Source organism: Megascapheus bottae, chromosome 7, assembly GCF_031878675.1.
Source record: "Megascapheus bottae isolate mThoBot1 chromosome 7, mThoBot2.hap1, whole genome shotgun sequence".
NCBI lineage: Eukaryota > Metazoa > Chordata > Mammalia > Rodentia > Geomyidae > Megascapheus > Megascapheus bottae.
Window position 1 is genome coordinate 53,967,863 of NC_143515.1, and position 16,830 is coordinate 53,984,692.

The 16,830-nt window shown below is 37.9% G+C and overlaps 1 protein-coding gene across 3 annotated transcripts in view; it reads right to left on the minus strand.

Annotated features, from left to right (window-relative positions):
- Positions 1-16,830, minus strand: part of Camkmt (calmodulin-lysine N-methyltransferase) — a 328,956-nt gene that overhangs the window by 28,966 nt on the left and 283,160 nt on the right. For all 3 annotated transcript variants that reach the window (XM_090337036.1, XM_090337034.1, XM_090337035.1), the window contains exons 4-7: positions 15,462-15,522; positions 13,515-13,569; positions 12,390-12,453; positions 5,822-5,888 (exon numbers count right to left, since the gene is read on the minus strand). In XM_090337036.1, coding sequence (XP_090193162.1) covers positions 5,822-5,888; positions 12,390-12,453; positions 13,515-13,569; positions 15,462-15,522 — 247 coding nt within the window. The remainder of the gene's footprint in view (positions 1-5,821; positions 5,889-12,389; positions 12,454-13,514; positions 13,570-15,461; positions 15,523-16,830) is intronic.

Sequence of the window (16,830 nt, forward strand, 5' to 3'; positions counted from 1 at the left end):
GAGTGTGGCCTAGTGGTAGAGTGCTTGCCCTGCATGCTCAGTGTCCTGGGTTTGATTCCTCCGAAAAAGCCGGACATGGTGCTGTGGCTCAAGTGGTAGGGCATTAGTCTTGAGAAAGCTCAAAGACATTGCCTAGTCCCTGAGTTCAAGCCCCAGGACTGGCAAAAACAAAAACGTAGAAATAAGGCCAACACATGGAATAGTAAGAGGTTATGTCTCATGAAACTGTGATAATGTTCTAAGTCCAAAAAAAGGTAGAAGAACAAAAATATTAGAGTGGGCTGAATACTCTGGAAAGGCAGGGAGAGGGAGAGTTGTAATTAAGTCATTCTAGAAGGAAGACTTAGACTGACAAAGACCAGAGATGGGAAAGACCAAATGGGTTGGTACTAGAGCAAGGGGTGGTTTGGTTTCGGTTAAGCATCCCTCAGAGGCCTATGTGTTAAAGGCTTGGTCCCCAGGGTTGGAGGAGAGGGTAGAGTCTTTAGCAGGTGGGGTGTAGTGGGACATTTTAAGGTCACTGGGGCTGTGTCCTTGAAGGTGATTGTGGGATATCAGCATTTTAATTTTAATTAATTATTTTCTTTTGCTTCTTGGCCATAAGGCCAACAGTTTGCATTGATACACCACTGTTGTCTGATATCCTCAGCAGAGGCTCAAAGCAACATGTTCCCTTAATGTTCGACTGAAATCTCCAAATATACGACACAACATATCCCTCTTTGTTCATATTTCAGGCATTTTGTTATTGTAACCGAAAGCTGACTAACATGGGGGGTTTGAGTAGAGGAGGCTTTGAGAACAGCGGACAGAAGGGATGAAGAGAGAGACAATAGCCTGCAGAAAGATTTGAGAAAAGCACCAACTGAATCTCGTGTGATTGGGCTACACATTTACAAAAGCACTTTCTACATCCAAAACATGTAAAGGAAACAGACTCAGAGAAGACATCTTCCCTTTCTTTCTTTCTTTCTTTCTTTCTTCCTTCCTTCCTTCCTTCCTTCCTTCCTTCCTTCCTTCCTTCCTTCCTTCCTTCCTTCCTTCTCTCTCTCCATTCTTCCTTCTCTCCCTCCCCCTCTCCACTCTTTCTTTGTCTGAGATTGGCACTTGAACTCATTGGTTAGTGCTCCATTAACTGAGCCACACCTCCCACAGAGAAGTCATCTTAAATAGCAATAGGATTGTGGAACAAAATGTAGACTTGAAGACCCACATTAAGGTAAAATCTTGGTTATAAAAGTCATAAAATATGGGCTGGGAAGGTGGCTTGGCTTAGTGGTAGAGTGCTTGCCTGATATGTGTGAAGCCCTGGGTTCGATTCCTCAGTACCACATACACAGAAAATGCTGGAAATGGCATAATGGCTCCAGTGGTAGAGTACTAGCCTTGAGCAAAAGAAGCTCAGGGACAATGCTAGGCCCTGAGGTTCAAGCCCCAGGACTGGCATAAAAAAAGAAGTCATAAAGCCAGCTTGGTGGCTCATTCCTGTAATCCAAGCTACTCAGGAGGCTGAGATCTGAGGATCAAGGTTCAAAGCCAGCCCGGGCACAAAAGAAAATGGGAAGTGGCTCAAGGGTAGGGCAGTAGCCTTGAGCTGAAGAGCTCAGGGACAGTGCCCAGGCCCAGAGTTCAAGCCCTATGACCCACCAAAAAAAAAAAAAGTCATAAAATAAGCTCACTAGTTAAGTAAAATTTATGGCTTAACAAAGAGTAATAACAAGTTACAAGCTTAAATTCATTTGCAAATTTCACAGAAAAACTTTTTTTTTTTCTGCAGGGAAACGTTCAATATCACAGCGGGGCAAATTTGATAGATATTTTAAAATTGTAAATGTTAACTAACACTAATCAGAGAATGATGACTGTATTAACTAATTCTGGAAGACCTAGAAATACATAGACGTCAAAGGCTCCAAATTGTTCTTTGTTAGACAGACACAGCTTAGATGACAGCTTCAGATAAACCCAACAATTGGAATGCTGTAAATATCCTTGCTCTTTCATTAATTTCTAGTTATATTTAGTAATACAGCTTCCTTTGTTCAAGAATTACTTTCTATAGTTCCATATTTAGATTCCTAAAGGCAGATTACCTTGGACATATTTGTCAATGAATGAATGACTACATGAAGGAATAAATGGTTAAATCATCCAATCGCTATATTAAGAATTTTGAGTTGTAATGCACAGAATGTATCATAGATGGAGATTTTAGATCTGGCCAGGCTAAGGCTCCTAAGCCTTCAGAAACACATTTTTTCCATGTTTAGCATATATTTAGTAGTCTGGGATAAAAATGGATGCCTAAGAATAAGAACGTTTGTTTGCTTTGGTTTGTAGAAGGGAGAGCAGGGTGGATTTACTCAAGCTAAAGAAGCTTGAGCTCAGAGCCCCTAGCTAGCAAAGGACTACTTCAAGGAGCCCTAGCAATGGGCTGTGTGGCCCTATGCTGTAACTTATAATCAAGTTCATCCTCCTAAAGAGGGACTTCAAAATATGGTTCAAGCATCACATAACCTGAATCTTCCTACCCCTGTGTAAGTAATAGGAAGAGGTCAATGGGGAGGAGAAATGCTGATATTACTGTGTCTGTCAGCTTTCTGTTACTGTGACAAAAATCTGAGCTGCCGTATATGTCCAAAATCAACTTGTGAGGAGGAATGGTTTATTTTGGTTTAAATTTTTGGTGTTTCAGACCATGGTCACTTGGCTGGATCACTGCTGTGGAGGCTCTGGCAAGTCAGTACATTGTGGTGGGATCACAGGGCAGCAGAATGGACCAGAGCCCCAACATTCACTTAAAAGGGCATAGCTGGCATGACCCAACTTCTTTCCATTAGGCCTCATGTCCAAAAGATTCTACAGCACCACAGGCTAGAAACCATAACTGAGGGGGACACATTCAAATCATAGCATTCATTACTAAGGACACTGTCTGAATTAGGTGTCGAGTAGACAGCATGTAAGTTTCTTATTCCTTTCTTTAAAAATGCTATTTCTTAGCCTCATAGTTCTCATATCACGACTTCCCTTTCAGCTTTTACATCTTTGCAAATGAAGTCACAAGAGACATTCAGCTGTTACAAACTTCATGTCAAGCTTTGAAGTGCTTTTTAATAGCAGAAATATTTGGCTCACGTGTGGGCTTTGTAGCTATGGTAAATACTTCTTAGTTATCTGTCGCTACTGTTATTCCACACCTCCAATTTGGAAGAGAAATTCTGCATATGCATTGAGGCACTAAAAAAGAATATTGAACTATATCTTAGTTCTTTTGTGTTTGGTTTCCTTTTTACTTCTTCTCTCATGGAACTAATACTTTCACCGCATTGTACTGGTTCTGGGTGGGGAAGCAGTGGCTGGAGGGGGAACATGGAAGATGACTCTGGTTGGCTCTTTCCCTTTGCTGCTTGAAGGTTAAGTGGTCAAGCAGCACTCTAATATAAGATCAAGGCATTTCGAGGACTGACTTATCCATCTGTGTTCTGGCAAGTAATGAACTCTGGACAAAATGGTTGTAATAGTTAAAAGGAAAAAAAACTGAACGCTTGCTATAAAATAAAAATGAAAAAAGTAGTAACCTCTCACTTGAGAGGCTCCTGTATTTCTTTGAAATATAGGCTGTATATCTAACTACATATCAGAACAATATATTTAGAAATAACATTTTTGAAAGCAGGAATTAAAAAAAAAACCCAAACCAGGGGAAAAAAGGCCATATAATTAAACCTTCTGTCTGTGTTGAATATTTTCCTTCTTTATGTAAGTTAATTATTTCTTTTTGAAGAGATGATAGGAAATATAACTGCTCTCTGTAAGTTAAACACTTGACATTTTTAGTCCTTAAAAAGCAACATTTGTGAAGTCTAGATGTTTATTAATTAGTGATTATTAACACCCAGTAAACAACATTATGTCTTGTAACAAACACAATCTCTCTTCACAGCATGAAGCTGAAATCTATTATTCCCCCATTCCATATGCTGAAATACACTCAAATGGTCACAAATGACCTTAAGCATTAAATAAATGTAAATGAGGACAACACAGAAAATGTGCTCATGATTGATAACTAAAAGACTAGGTTGAAAATCATGTCCCAGAATGCAGTCCTCTTCAAAACCCTACTGCTCTCCATGGAGGAGAGGCTATCCTGAGAATAAAGGATAGTAAGTAATGGCAGACTCTCTTTCTCCAGACTTGCCTCAGGTTTTGTTCATTGAAATAAGAAACACAAAATGAGAACCATGCAGCTTCCTGTATGTTGGGAAACTTGGACAATTCTAATAGATCATTCTATTAGATCATTGCATTCTAATAGATCATTGCATTCACCAACTAATGTGAGAGAAAAAAATCTATTACTATTCCATAGCCTCATAAAAGAATGTCTACTATTTTGAGATAGTGTCTTAGTATATAATCCAGGCCAGCCTAGAGCTCTCCTCCTGCCTCAGCTTCCTGACTGCTAGCATGATAAACTTGAATGATTGCAACCATGATTGTTTTGGATTTCAAGTACGGTACTGTTCATCCAACTTTTTTCTTTTTCCAAACAGGGCAGTTAGGGCAAGAACATGTCCTCAGCATTAGCAGAAACTTAAAATATAAAAAATTGACTGGTTAATAGTAAGAAATAAAACCTATAGTTATAGAAAATGCATAGAGATATTTTAGTAGTTTTCATAGGGAAAATGATTACTTTCCTACCCCTCCCTCCCTCTTTCTGAGCTGGTATTGGGGCTTGAATTTAGGGCCTGGGAGCTGTCCCTTAGTTTTTTGGCTCAAGGCCATACCTCACTTCTGGCTTTTTGGTGGTTAACTGGTGCTAAGAGTGGAAGCTTTTTTTCTGCCTGGGAAGACTTCAAAGCTCAATCTCCTGAGTAGCTCAGAGGCATGAGCCACCACTGCTTGGCTTATACTTTCCATGTCTATTACTAATAGGGCACAATGTAAAATGAAGCATCATAGAATATATAATTATACACAGTTGTTTTGGTTCAGGGCCTCCAATGACTGGATATAAATTAATGGAATCTAAAAGGGAATGGGTACCTAAACTATTTTAAAATTTTTGACTAGAGTGAGCTTCCTCAACCATGGCAATACAGACTTTCTGATCCAGGTGCTTCTGGGTTGTGGGGGACTGGACTGTGTTTTGAAGTACATTTAGCAGTCCTCCTGGCCTCTACCTACTGGATACCAGTAGCCAGTCGATGCCAGCATTGACTATCTCCTCTTTCGCCAAGGCAGGACAATAAAAAAAATGTACCCTGGGCCAGGAGTTTGGCCTAGTGGGAAAGTGCTTGCCTAGCATGCACGATAACCCGGGTTCGATTTCTCTGTACCATATACATAGTAAAAAAACAAACAAACCGGAAAGTGGTGCTGTGGCTCAAGTGGTAGAGCGCTAGCCCTGAGAAAGCCCAAGGACAGTGCTCAGATCCTGAGTTCAAGGCCCAGGACTGGGGGAAAAAAAAAAAGTCTCCAAAGAGTGCCAAAATCCCCCAGAATGCAACACTGATCCCAAATTGAGAGCCACTGGAACAGAGCCATTTAAAAAGGTCACAGGCTGGGCTTTTTCCCAAACTTATACTGTACATTTCAACCATTACATGATTCTCCAATCTGATGTTTAATCGACTTACCTTCAGTTTTCTCATCTCCCCTTTCATTGGGTTCTTGGGATCATTAAATGAGATCACATTTGCAAGTGCTTAGAACATTGCCTGACAGTATCTGACACACAGTGTCCAGTGTTATTTAAAATAACCATCCATAGTATCAAGAGATGCAGTTTCAACGAGGAAAGGGATCTTACCAGCTTGATATTTTCTCAGTCTTAAACACACCGGCCTTCTGATTCCTTGTGATGATGTCACTCACATCTGCAGGACACAGTTAAGAAAACTTCTGCAGTAGCTGTCAATGGCCTGAAAAACCAGCCAAACAGGCAACCTTATTATTATGATGGGATCAGCCCAATGGAAAGAGAGGAGCTGCAGAGTGAGAGGTCAGGATGGTCCTGGCTCTGCAACCAAATGCAAACTTACCACAAGCAAAAATCTTTTAATTCTTGGGTTGGAGTTTTATCATCTAGGAAATGTACATCTGGGTACCATCAAGCCAAGGCCCAGAATGTGGGTGCTGGCAGAGAATGACTGCTGCAGGAGGGCTATGCTCCACTTGCTTAAAGGGGCCCAGAGTCCAAAGGCAGGTGTCATTCAGCCAGGGGGAAGGGTAGTATCAGCCTCCGGAGGCTTTCCAGGGTGACCTTTCCCAGTCTCCTAGATGTTCGCAGGGAATGTGGGGATGAACAGCAGAGGGAGACTTGGGAGGAAGTGACAAGAAACAGAGTAAGGTAAGTCTGGAGCTCCTTGAGAAAAATGAATTACTGAAGAAGAAAGCCAATCTGGTGAAAGTTCCCTTGACAAACTATCATTACAGACTTTGGCCATCTGTTGACATGGAAGGATTTGAATAAAGAGCTATGCTTATTGAAAGGAGACTTTCAGTAGCTTTTCCATGACATCACCCAGTGCCACATATTTGAGGACTCATGGGAAAATGAAGATTTCAATACCAGGAAAAGCTGGATTTCCAACTAATGGGAAGTATACATTTTTTTTCTCTTAAAATTAAAAAAAAAAAAGATTGCATTTTCTCTCTTTATCCTAGCTCTTGTGCACATCAGGGCCTAAAATGTGTCCTATGTCCTACACAGAAGAGATTTCATGGCATATATTTTCTGTGCTGACCTCTGTCCCTTGCTTCAGTATATTTTTTTGGCTTTGTAATTTCCAAAGGCCCTTATTTTTCTCATTTATTTCTTGCTGTATATTTCTGTACTTTACTATAAGAAGCCTCAAAAATCCTTCTTCTGGAAGCAAGCAGGTTTAAATAAACAAGAAATAAAATAATTCCAGTGAAGGCTCCAAGCTGAACTAAATTGGGCCCATGGGGAGGACACCAAGCAGACAAGCGATGTTCCCCTAGTGCTCAGAAAAACAGATTTCCTGAATACTCAAAGCAGGCATTGGCTAAGATCTCCCTGCAAGAAGAGAGCCACAGGACTTTTTAACCCAAATCTCTGCTTGAACCACCAAGCACACCCATTTCTTCTCTGAATGAATAAGCAGGTACTGTGATAGCTTTCTTCCCCCAGGAGTGGGTAGGAAAAATCAATTAGGTCTCCTAATGAAGGGCTTTGTTGAGGTTTACAAAAGTGCTATAATGCAGACTTTTTTTTTTCCTGGGTGAACTTTCCTGTATGCAAATTAAATACCGTTAAATTACATTCATTAAAAAAATAAAGGAGACTAATTTGCCTACTTGTTTTGATTAACTAAAATGACACATCGGCCCACAGTTCTGTCTATTTCAGGAAGAAAGTATTTCAGGAAAGTCTTCTAAATGAAATGTCTTATAGAAAAGGACAGCTGACATCTTTATTCTGTGAAGAACAAAATTAGTAAAGAGTCAACTGACAACTGTTTTTTGATTAAGTTCCCCCACACTCTGGCCACACCCTGCTCAGAGTTTCCATGGCATCCAACCGTATGCCACAATGTGCCTGGTACACCTGTAGTGTCGTATGAGTGCATGACTAATCTATCAAGCAAAACATATTATTTTGTTAGTGGAGGTAATACTTTTTATAAAATAGTCACAGGGAAGTTAAATTATATAACTCAGAAAACCTATTAATAATTTTTAGTAAACATCTTAACACTATATACTTTTATACAATTTATAAACCTGCAGCTCCAGGAGGTCAGGCTGGAGCAAGCATATGTGTTTATATTCCAGAAGCAATTTCTTTTAATCAAAAAATTCACAGCAGTATTTAGGCTGCTTTATTTTTAGAACTGGGCAGGAGATATATTTTGTGGTTTAGAAAGTGGTTCTTTTTTTTTAAAAAAACATTCAAACAAGTACAAAGAGGGAAAAATGGCAGTAATATTTTAAAATAATATCTTAAGACATAAATTCTGATATTCTGATTAGATCAGACTTCGACAATCCTTCTGGATGGTGCTGTGTCCAATAACAGATTTTATCATGCTTCTGTGTCACCTCAGGGTAATAAAGGAAATCCAATCAAATGGAGTCAATATGTCCGGATAGTGTTCAACACAACAAGCCAAACTGTGTTCTCTGAACTGCACCTACCTTCTGGAAGATTTCAGTGGGAGGGGCTGGGTGCAATGAAAGTCTTAATGTGATTTCTGATTAAATGGATATGGGGCAATCACCTCCAATCCTCTTGTCTGGGCAACTGGACTTCCAAAGCTGCAGGACATATGCTCATGGTTAAAATGAAATCGCAATTCTACCTCGAGATTTTCTTTTCAAGGAAAGTACAGTCCAATAGTGAGGTTTTGGTTTAATTTTCAGTTGATTTTTATTCTTAAGATTTAGCTTTGTATATAATAGCCATATAGTTACTTAAGCAAAGTGTGTACCTATACATATGTTATATGTGTTTAACATACTGCTCAAAATATTAGCCTTTTCTTGTCCTAGTGATGGTATTTGTTAATAGTTACAAATGCATTTTGACAGTTGACATTCTTCTTAAGCCAGAAAATAGTTTAAAAAGTAATAATATTGATTCCCTGATCATTGCTTTAAGTTTTAATTTAATTAATAGATATTGTTGCGCTCCTACCCAAGGGGAGCCTACTTATCACTCATCTGGCAGGTACAATTATAGCTGTCATCATTATTGGAAGAATGGCCTGGGCACAGAGCACAGGGCAAGGATTCTCAAGTTCTCAGTCACGTACAGTGCACATCAAACTTCATTCATTCATTGTACATGCCGTGGATTCGCTTTTAGGAAACCAAGTTAAACCAGGAGTATCTCCTTTAAACAGCACAGGAGATCATGATGTAGACTGCAAATGTACAGTGTGAATGAGATGGTGTGGTCAAGTGCACAGACAAATGGGACATCAAATGTTGGGCTATTCTGCAGGTAACAGGTTTACTGGGGAAAACTAGTAGTCGTAATCAAAGAAGGCTGCTCACCTTAAGATGTTGGACAGGTTTTAGCATCATTATAGAACCCAGTATACCATTTCTTTCCCATATTTTTATGTCAAGGCTGTTTCTTTTCTTTTTTCTTTTTTTTGCAGGACCAGGATTTGAACCCTGGACCTGGTGCTTTTGCTTATTGGCTGATGCTCTACCATCTGAGTCATGATTCTAGCCCCATGTCAAGGTTTCTTACACTATAACCCTTATTGAATAATTATTTATCTGTGGCCATTTAGAGATTTTTCTCTTTTGCTTCTCACTATTTAGAATAAATCCAAAACCTGGATGAACCAAACAATCTCATTTCCTAATTATCCTTTGTCCTTTTGGGCATCAGGTTAGGTGATATCTGGGTTAAAACCAGAAAAGCAGTTTAGGGATCAAGGAAACCTTAGCGAAACCAACCCATGAGTCTGAAAAAAATATTCAACACTTAGAAAATTCATTTTACCTCAAGTCTTAATCTCTTTTCTGATATCTGTTTAATAAATCTGAGATCAACATCTAGCTTTCCAGGGTGAAGATAGAGAACTCTAGAAGACATAGCCAATCCATCTGATACATTTTAGGAGGATAATAAATCACTTCACAATTGGCTGACATGCCTCTGTGATATAAAGATTCAGAACCAGTCCATTTATTGCCTCACAAATTTAAAAAAATAGAAATTACAGAAGACTAAAAGGAGACATCATAAAATGGATTTATCTGGATTAAAAAAAGAAAGCTTATGAGGCTAGGAAGTAAGATTCAGTTGGATTTATTAAATCTAAGAAAAACAAAAATAATTTTTAAAATGACAAGAATACTATATAGGCCAATACTCAGATGTGTTGTGCAATTGCCAGGTCGATTTTCAATTACATTTCACTGATGTATTCATTTGTTTCTTAATGTGCTCATCTTGCCCATTAAGAATAATTAGCAGCTTTGCTTAGAGATTTTCTGGTTTTTGGCAATGTTTTTCCCTCCCTTTTTTGTTTTTTGGGTTTTTTTTTTGGTTGTTGACATCCACTTTTACTTTTTAGAAAGTAATTTTTTGATAATATCCTACAATTGCTGTATAATTTAGGCTTCCTAAAATATTAAAGGAAAGATGTAAACAGTAATTTTTAAATGAGCTTGTTTCAATCTATATGCATCACTAGTATGTGATTCAGTGAATTAGTTATTCTTACAGAAAGTGGGCACAGAAATGGAGGGGGGGGATCCACTCATATTAACCTCACTCAGTAAAACAGATTACGATGGATGCCCATTGTAAGCCCTGTTAGCAAATCAAGAACAACATTAGTATTAAAAGCAGGAAAAACACATTGCCAATTTTAAGGCTTTATGCATGCTTTTTCTCTTAATTAAAAAAAAATTAGATCTAGTTACAACAGAAAAAGGCACACAAACATAGAACAACTGCATGATAAAAACTGATCTCTACCAGGAAAACTCCTAAGAGATGAAATAAAACGCATGGCCAGTTTTGGTCTGCATCCTGAAAGGACCTACTTTATCTACATTGTAAAGTTCTTCCCCTCCTGCCCTTTGGCACCCCGCTATATTAAACCCATTGTAAAACCCAGCACAATAAAGCACTCTCAGGGCTGAGCTTCTGAGGACCAAATGTTAAAAATCCATTTTCTTGGGAGGGGGCTGTACCAATCATTTCTTTGAAAGGCCAGCAGAGTGAATACAGAATCTGAGATTTCCTCTCTGATTTCAAGAGCTGGCATTGCATCTTTGCTGTCTAAAGCAAAGGTGCAGTAATTAATGACATTAGCATTGCTTTGCTTCCTTGGATGCGTGGCAGTTTAGCTCAATAATAATTTTAGTACAATTAAATTTACATACTGACTACAGATGCTTCCCATAGTTTGATAAAAAGTTCTAATTGGTTTCTGATGCTATTAAATGAGACACCTGCTGACTTGAGGGGAAATTAAAAAAAAAAAAAGAAAAGAAATCTCAGGTTACTGGACCCAATCTTAAAGTTTCTATGGTCAAAATACCCTTCTCTTGTTCAATATTCTTGCTTTTCTTTCTTTTCCCCACAAAAACATCCGTTGGAGCTGTGCTGGTATACCTGAGCTCTCTGTGCTCTCTGACATGAGGAGGAGGAACAGGGAAATGATACAGGCATAGAATAACTCAGAAGAAGGCAGAGTGAATGAAACAACACCAGCTCATCTTCAGGAATATTTTGAAAAATTTGCGACAGTCTTAAGATCATGATTAAAATCCTGCATTTAAAAAAAAAAAAAAGATGTACTTTTTGTGATCTCTTTCCCTGATTTCAAAGGCCACGATTGTGATTGGCTGTTTTTCCTTCCTGACTTTTTTTTTTTTAGGGCTGTCAGGCAATTAGCTGGGTGGGGCTCTGTTGAGCACAGTATCAGCTACCGTGCCTGCCTCGTGTTCCTCCCTTCCTTCAATGTGAGCAGCTGATGGAGCTGCTGCACATTTTATTTCTGAAAAATCATAGAGAAGAGGAAAAAGAAAATGGGTTTTATGTAAGATACCACACACACATACACACACACAAAGCTGCGTATTTTCTGGGGCTAAAATTCAAATAAGGAGACTGCTTTCCTCATCATGTAAATGTAAGGCACACCAAAAAAAAAAAAAATCCAAAGCAAACAGATTTCCCATTTTTCCTCTCAATTTCTAACGTTTGTTAACTGCCCCTGAGCAAATCAGCTCGAGTGCTAAAGTAGTCACAAATTATGCTTGCTTTCTTAAAGTACTGTTCAATGTTCATGAACTCTGTGTACATATTAGTAAAGCATAATCTAATATAATAGGGTTTGAACTGTAATAGCATAGGAGAAAAAAAGAGATAGCTTTTTATAATTCTAAATAAAAAGAAATAATGAAGAACTGATAGCTATTTCCACTGGGGATATAGGTTACTCTTTGTTAACTAGAATAGGTGCAATATTAGAGAGTATATATAATATCTAATGCCTAAGCACTGAAAATTAATATATGCAAGCAATACCAAGTAAAACAAATATCAAATGATTTATTTTGTTCTGGCAAATCTTAATAAAAGTAGAAGAGAAAAAAATTGAAATTATTAGGAAATAAATTTTCTTCTTGGCTTGAGAAGCCCACAAAATATAGGAAGTTAATAAGAGGTGTCTACAAAAAAACAATCTACTGAAAGGAAAGAACCTACTTTGTGGTACACAATGAATTCATATATTTCTGCTTTTCTTAATTACTTATTGTGTGTGCATGGGGGAACTCTTTTTTTAATGCCCCATGCTGTCTTTCTTTATATCAATTGTTACTCCGCCAGGAAAAAGGAATGAGCACAACAAACCCGTTTTCTATCTGAATAAGGATACTTCTGATGGCCTTTTCATTCCCATCAGTTAACAGAACTTCTTTGACATCTGCAGAAATAGCAACCTGAAAAAAAAAAAAAAAAAGGAGCAGAGCAAACAATGAGCAAATATGCTTGTCTGTGTGGAAGTGCAGACAGGAGTGACAAGCCTTCAGTATCATGCTTCCTCACCTATTTCTCTGTAACAATCTTCAATCTTTTTTCATTTTATGTCTGCATTATTTTAATCATTCAATCAAATCAGTCAATACTTTTATCATTCCATTTGCGGGAGCCTCTATCTTGCTATCATTCTGTTCAGTAATTGCATTGTGACAGCGGATGATGGTATTCTGAGAGGCTTTCATTTGTGGGCTTCTGTTTATCTAGTAGAGCCATCATACAAGGCTGTCACTCTGCCTTTCAGCTTGCTTCTGTCTGACTGCCTGATGCCCTTCATATAACTTTGCATTGCAGGCAGATGGCTTTGTGAGGGTAATTTTTTTGTGAGCTTTGACATGCTCGCACATTGGGCTGTAACCTCGACACATTGTATAAGAGCGACAGGTTTGTCAAATGCCAATCAGTGTAACAATATGCTTTTATTTGTAGAGACATAAAAACTTGTCTAATGCACTGTGCGGCTACATAATATCTCCTGAATACATGACTCAGAACCCAGAGAATGGGGAACGACGTTCCTGAATGGCCAATCTAATTCAAAAGAATCTAATTACTGAGCGCTCTGGATCATGTTTGTTGGTGTAATAATGCAGGCAAAACATTAGCAGCTATATCATGGTGCTCCAACTGTGATTCGCCAGGCTATTCCTGTATCTTAGCAAATGGGACTATAATCTGAAAAAAAAAAAAAATGCTTTCGCTATGGCAAAGAAAGACTGTGCGAGGCCTGGAATGTCACAACAAGCGATATTGACTACACTGAGGTAAAATGTTTCTGCTCATCGAGGCAACCATAAAATCAATATGATCCGAAAGTAAGTCAATCTAGAAGGTCTCTCAAGACCCGGCAGCTTGACCGCAGCTGATGCTGTTGACGGTTCTCTGACCCAGCAGTTGGAGGCCCTGGAACATTTTTCCTTTTGTTCCTCCCTCTGAATGGGATTGGAATTGAGAAAAGACCTACCATGAGCCCAGCCAAGCATGTCATGCCACCCCCTAGCTCACACACAGCAAGGTCCCTGAAAGAGAGAAAAGAAATGGTAGAACCCATACAAATTAGATGAAAATGGCCAGAGAGATATATATGTTACAAGAACAAATTGCCATCTGCAGTAAGAGCGGCATTACCAGGAAGTTGTGGAGACATGACTGGGCTACCTCATGTCGTTTTGCGTTTTAAAAATAATTATGAAATAGAAAAGTCACAAAGCAGGCAAACCAGTGGGGGTTCCCTCATTAGTGTTCACTGCAACATTACCACCGCTGAGCTGAAAAATCTGAGAAGGTTCCCTTTTTTCCCTTGTCAATGGCGCTGTCTTTTAGAACTAAACTAGCTAGAGTAGCGAAAGATAATTGTTAGGAAAGGATAACATTGTTAATCCACATTCATGCCTTCAAAAACAGTTAGACAAGTAAATGTAGAATATGTATGAGTGTGTATGTATCTATAGTATAGTCACATACAATACACACAAACACACACACACATAAATAGATGCAATCTTAAATTAAAAAAAAAAATCCTAAACAAGCTGAAACATTTTGGAAAGCTAAACCACCCCCATAAAGCACAATTACACAAAGAGCATTTAGCAATTAACACTTAAATCACAATTGACCCCCAACACAACACAGCAAATAAACAATGCAGGGACATAATATGGTTAAGCCAGTAAACCCAGGCTGAAGTAATGGACTGGGCTCTGGCTTTACTGCTTGAAAGTAAAGCAGCTCTGAGTTAAAGCTGACAGTCTACTGTGCCATTCTGCACTTACCTTCCCCTTTGTGCCTAAATATCAGCCCTCACCGTGTGACATTCTCACCCTGGCCCACTGCTCGCTGATTGGAGCTCCAGTGAAGCTTAAGCACAGCGAGATGAGCAAACGCCAGGCTTCCAGGGCAGCTCTGCAGCCCAAATTCAAAACTGCCCTGTTCTGATTTTATATGCTTGGACTCTTAAGATCGTTTCTTCTCCTCAGTTAGGGAAGTTTATTACCTCAAGAGGAGACAGAAAGCAAAATTAAAAGGGCAGGGATTGGGGGAAAAGGGGGAGGAGAAGAAGCCAAGAAAAGACATTTATATTTGGAAAACACTTAATGAGTATTTCGTGGTTCAAAGTAATTATAGACTGGTTGGTAAGGATGGACCTATAGAGCTTAAAAAAAAACATATTATTGATCCAATCTTGCAAGTACATATTGTTAAAACAGATACCATGATCACTAATGGCTTTTCTAGAATCATAATAGGCTACTCAGAAAGTACACACTGGATGACTTTTCATAAGATGAGAAAAATGAAAGACATGTAATTTCTGGGTCTATTAAACATCTTTAGAATTTTTAAATAAAAGAAACCTTTCCCTCTCTAAATTCCATCTATGGGTTGATCTATAATGCACAGGAACCATTGAAAACACTTATTTCCCTATTATGAATCTATAATAGTAATTTATATTTCCAAAATACATATTATCAAGTACATAAAATACCTTTAAAACCAGGCGTGAGATGGCTTCTTTAAATAATAGCTGTGAGGTATTTATCAAATATTCTGTAGTAACTTCTCTAGCAGAAGTTTAAAGAATGTCTTTATTGTGTTTCTTTTTTCTTTTTGACCTTCACAATCAGTAAGGATTGATTGGTGCTTCAGTTTTGTTTGCCCCAAATCAAAGGGAAATAAAAATGCCTTGAGTGGAAATCAAAAGCCTTTGACATACAGCAAAAAGCTTGCTGTGCAATATTAGTACCCAAAGGCAATGCAGATTTCTTTTTAGAAGCAACATGTGTTTCACAGTGAACTAATTTTTTTTAAACAATTTAATTTGAAGGATGTAAACCAGTCTATTCCTAATATGCAGATTCAAGACCCATGATGGGCTAACAAATATCTTTTCAGTGCGTCGCTGTACCTGAATATATTACTGTGCTTGAGGCAGTAGTAAGCCAAAACTTCTTCAGATGGCCAGATGCCTACAAAATATAAGAAGATAGATGTGTGGATTAGAGAACTCATTCTCTCCTAAAATGGCTTTTAGACCTGAGCCTCAGAGCAAGTTACTTCAACCTGAATCCAACTTAACGTTGTTAACCTGTCATACATACCACATAAGTTTCTTTGCTATTGTTATTGTTTTCATCATAGTAAGATTTATAACTTTTTTCTAATGATAATGGTAATAAATTTTTACTAATTTTCAGTCACAATAAAATGGCAAAAACAGTAACAATTCAACTTCTAGATACCAAAATTTAAGTTTTGAAGGTATTTCAAGTAAATCTTAATTATGCTTTCATTAAATTAAGATGTATAAATTGAAGGCCTACTGTATATACAGCCCCTATTAAAATAAATAAATGGAAAAATCACTTTCAGAGGCAGATAAAAACAACAAGATATCTTTTTATACTTTTTATAATACTTTTAAAATATCCACAATTATTCTCTTTCTGTAATTAAAAAAAAACTTGAGCTGGAATATGACATTAAGACATTTTCATTTTACCGACTATGGCACAGCTTTAAATTCAGCAAGAATGCTACATATTAGACTGCACGAATGAATATTAAAAATTAACACCTATAAATTTATTTAGAAAAGTCTAGTTTTCACTAGTGGATATGAACTGCTTAGAGAAAAAGAAATATGGTTAGAAATTACAGATACTAGAAGTATCTGTAATTCTACCACTAGATGATAGAATTCTAAGTGCTTAAATATATTTTTCTATTCCCTTGAGTATTTCCCTGATTTTTTTTACAATGAGCCTGTGTCACTCTGATATTTAGGAAAAAGTATAACCTTACAAAAATCATGTTTTTCCCAAGTAATCAGACTCAACAATCAGGCAGGGCCCCAAAGACCTTGTACTTGTGAGGCTAATGGTCTCCTCTGCCCTTGGAAAGAACAGCTAACCCTCTCAGCACTATGGACTCTGCTCTCAGATTCGGATGCAAAGTTCAATTTTAAGAGACAATAACAACATAACAAACAAACAAACCAACAACAACAAAAACCACTGAGAAAACCAGATGAATTTCCAGCTTTGAGGAATAAAAAGGAAATCCAAACATTTTGGAGAAAAAGAAGGAAATGTAATAAGATCCAGTGCGTAAACCTATGAAAAGCAGAGGCTACTTGTAGCAGAAATATCCAAGCCTTTCTCAGCTACTTCAGAATTTCTGAAAGGAGTAGTTTGGCTCAAAACAAACAAACAACAGAAGTGTTTAAAATCCTGTTTAGAGAAAAGTCAGAGAGGTGCCCACTGCCTGTGTTAAGA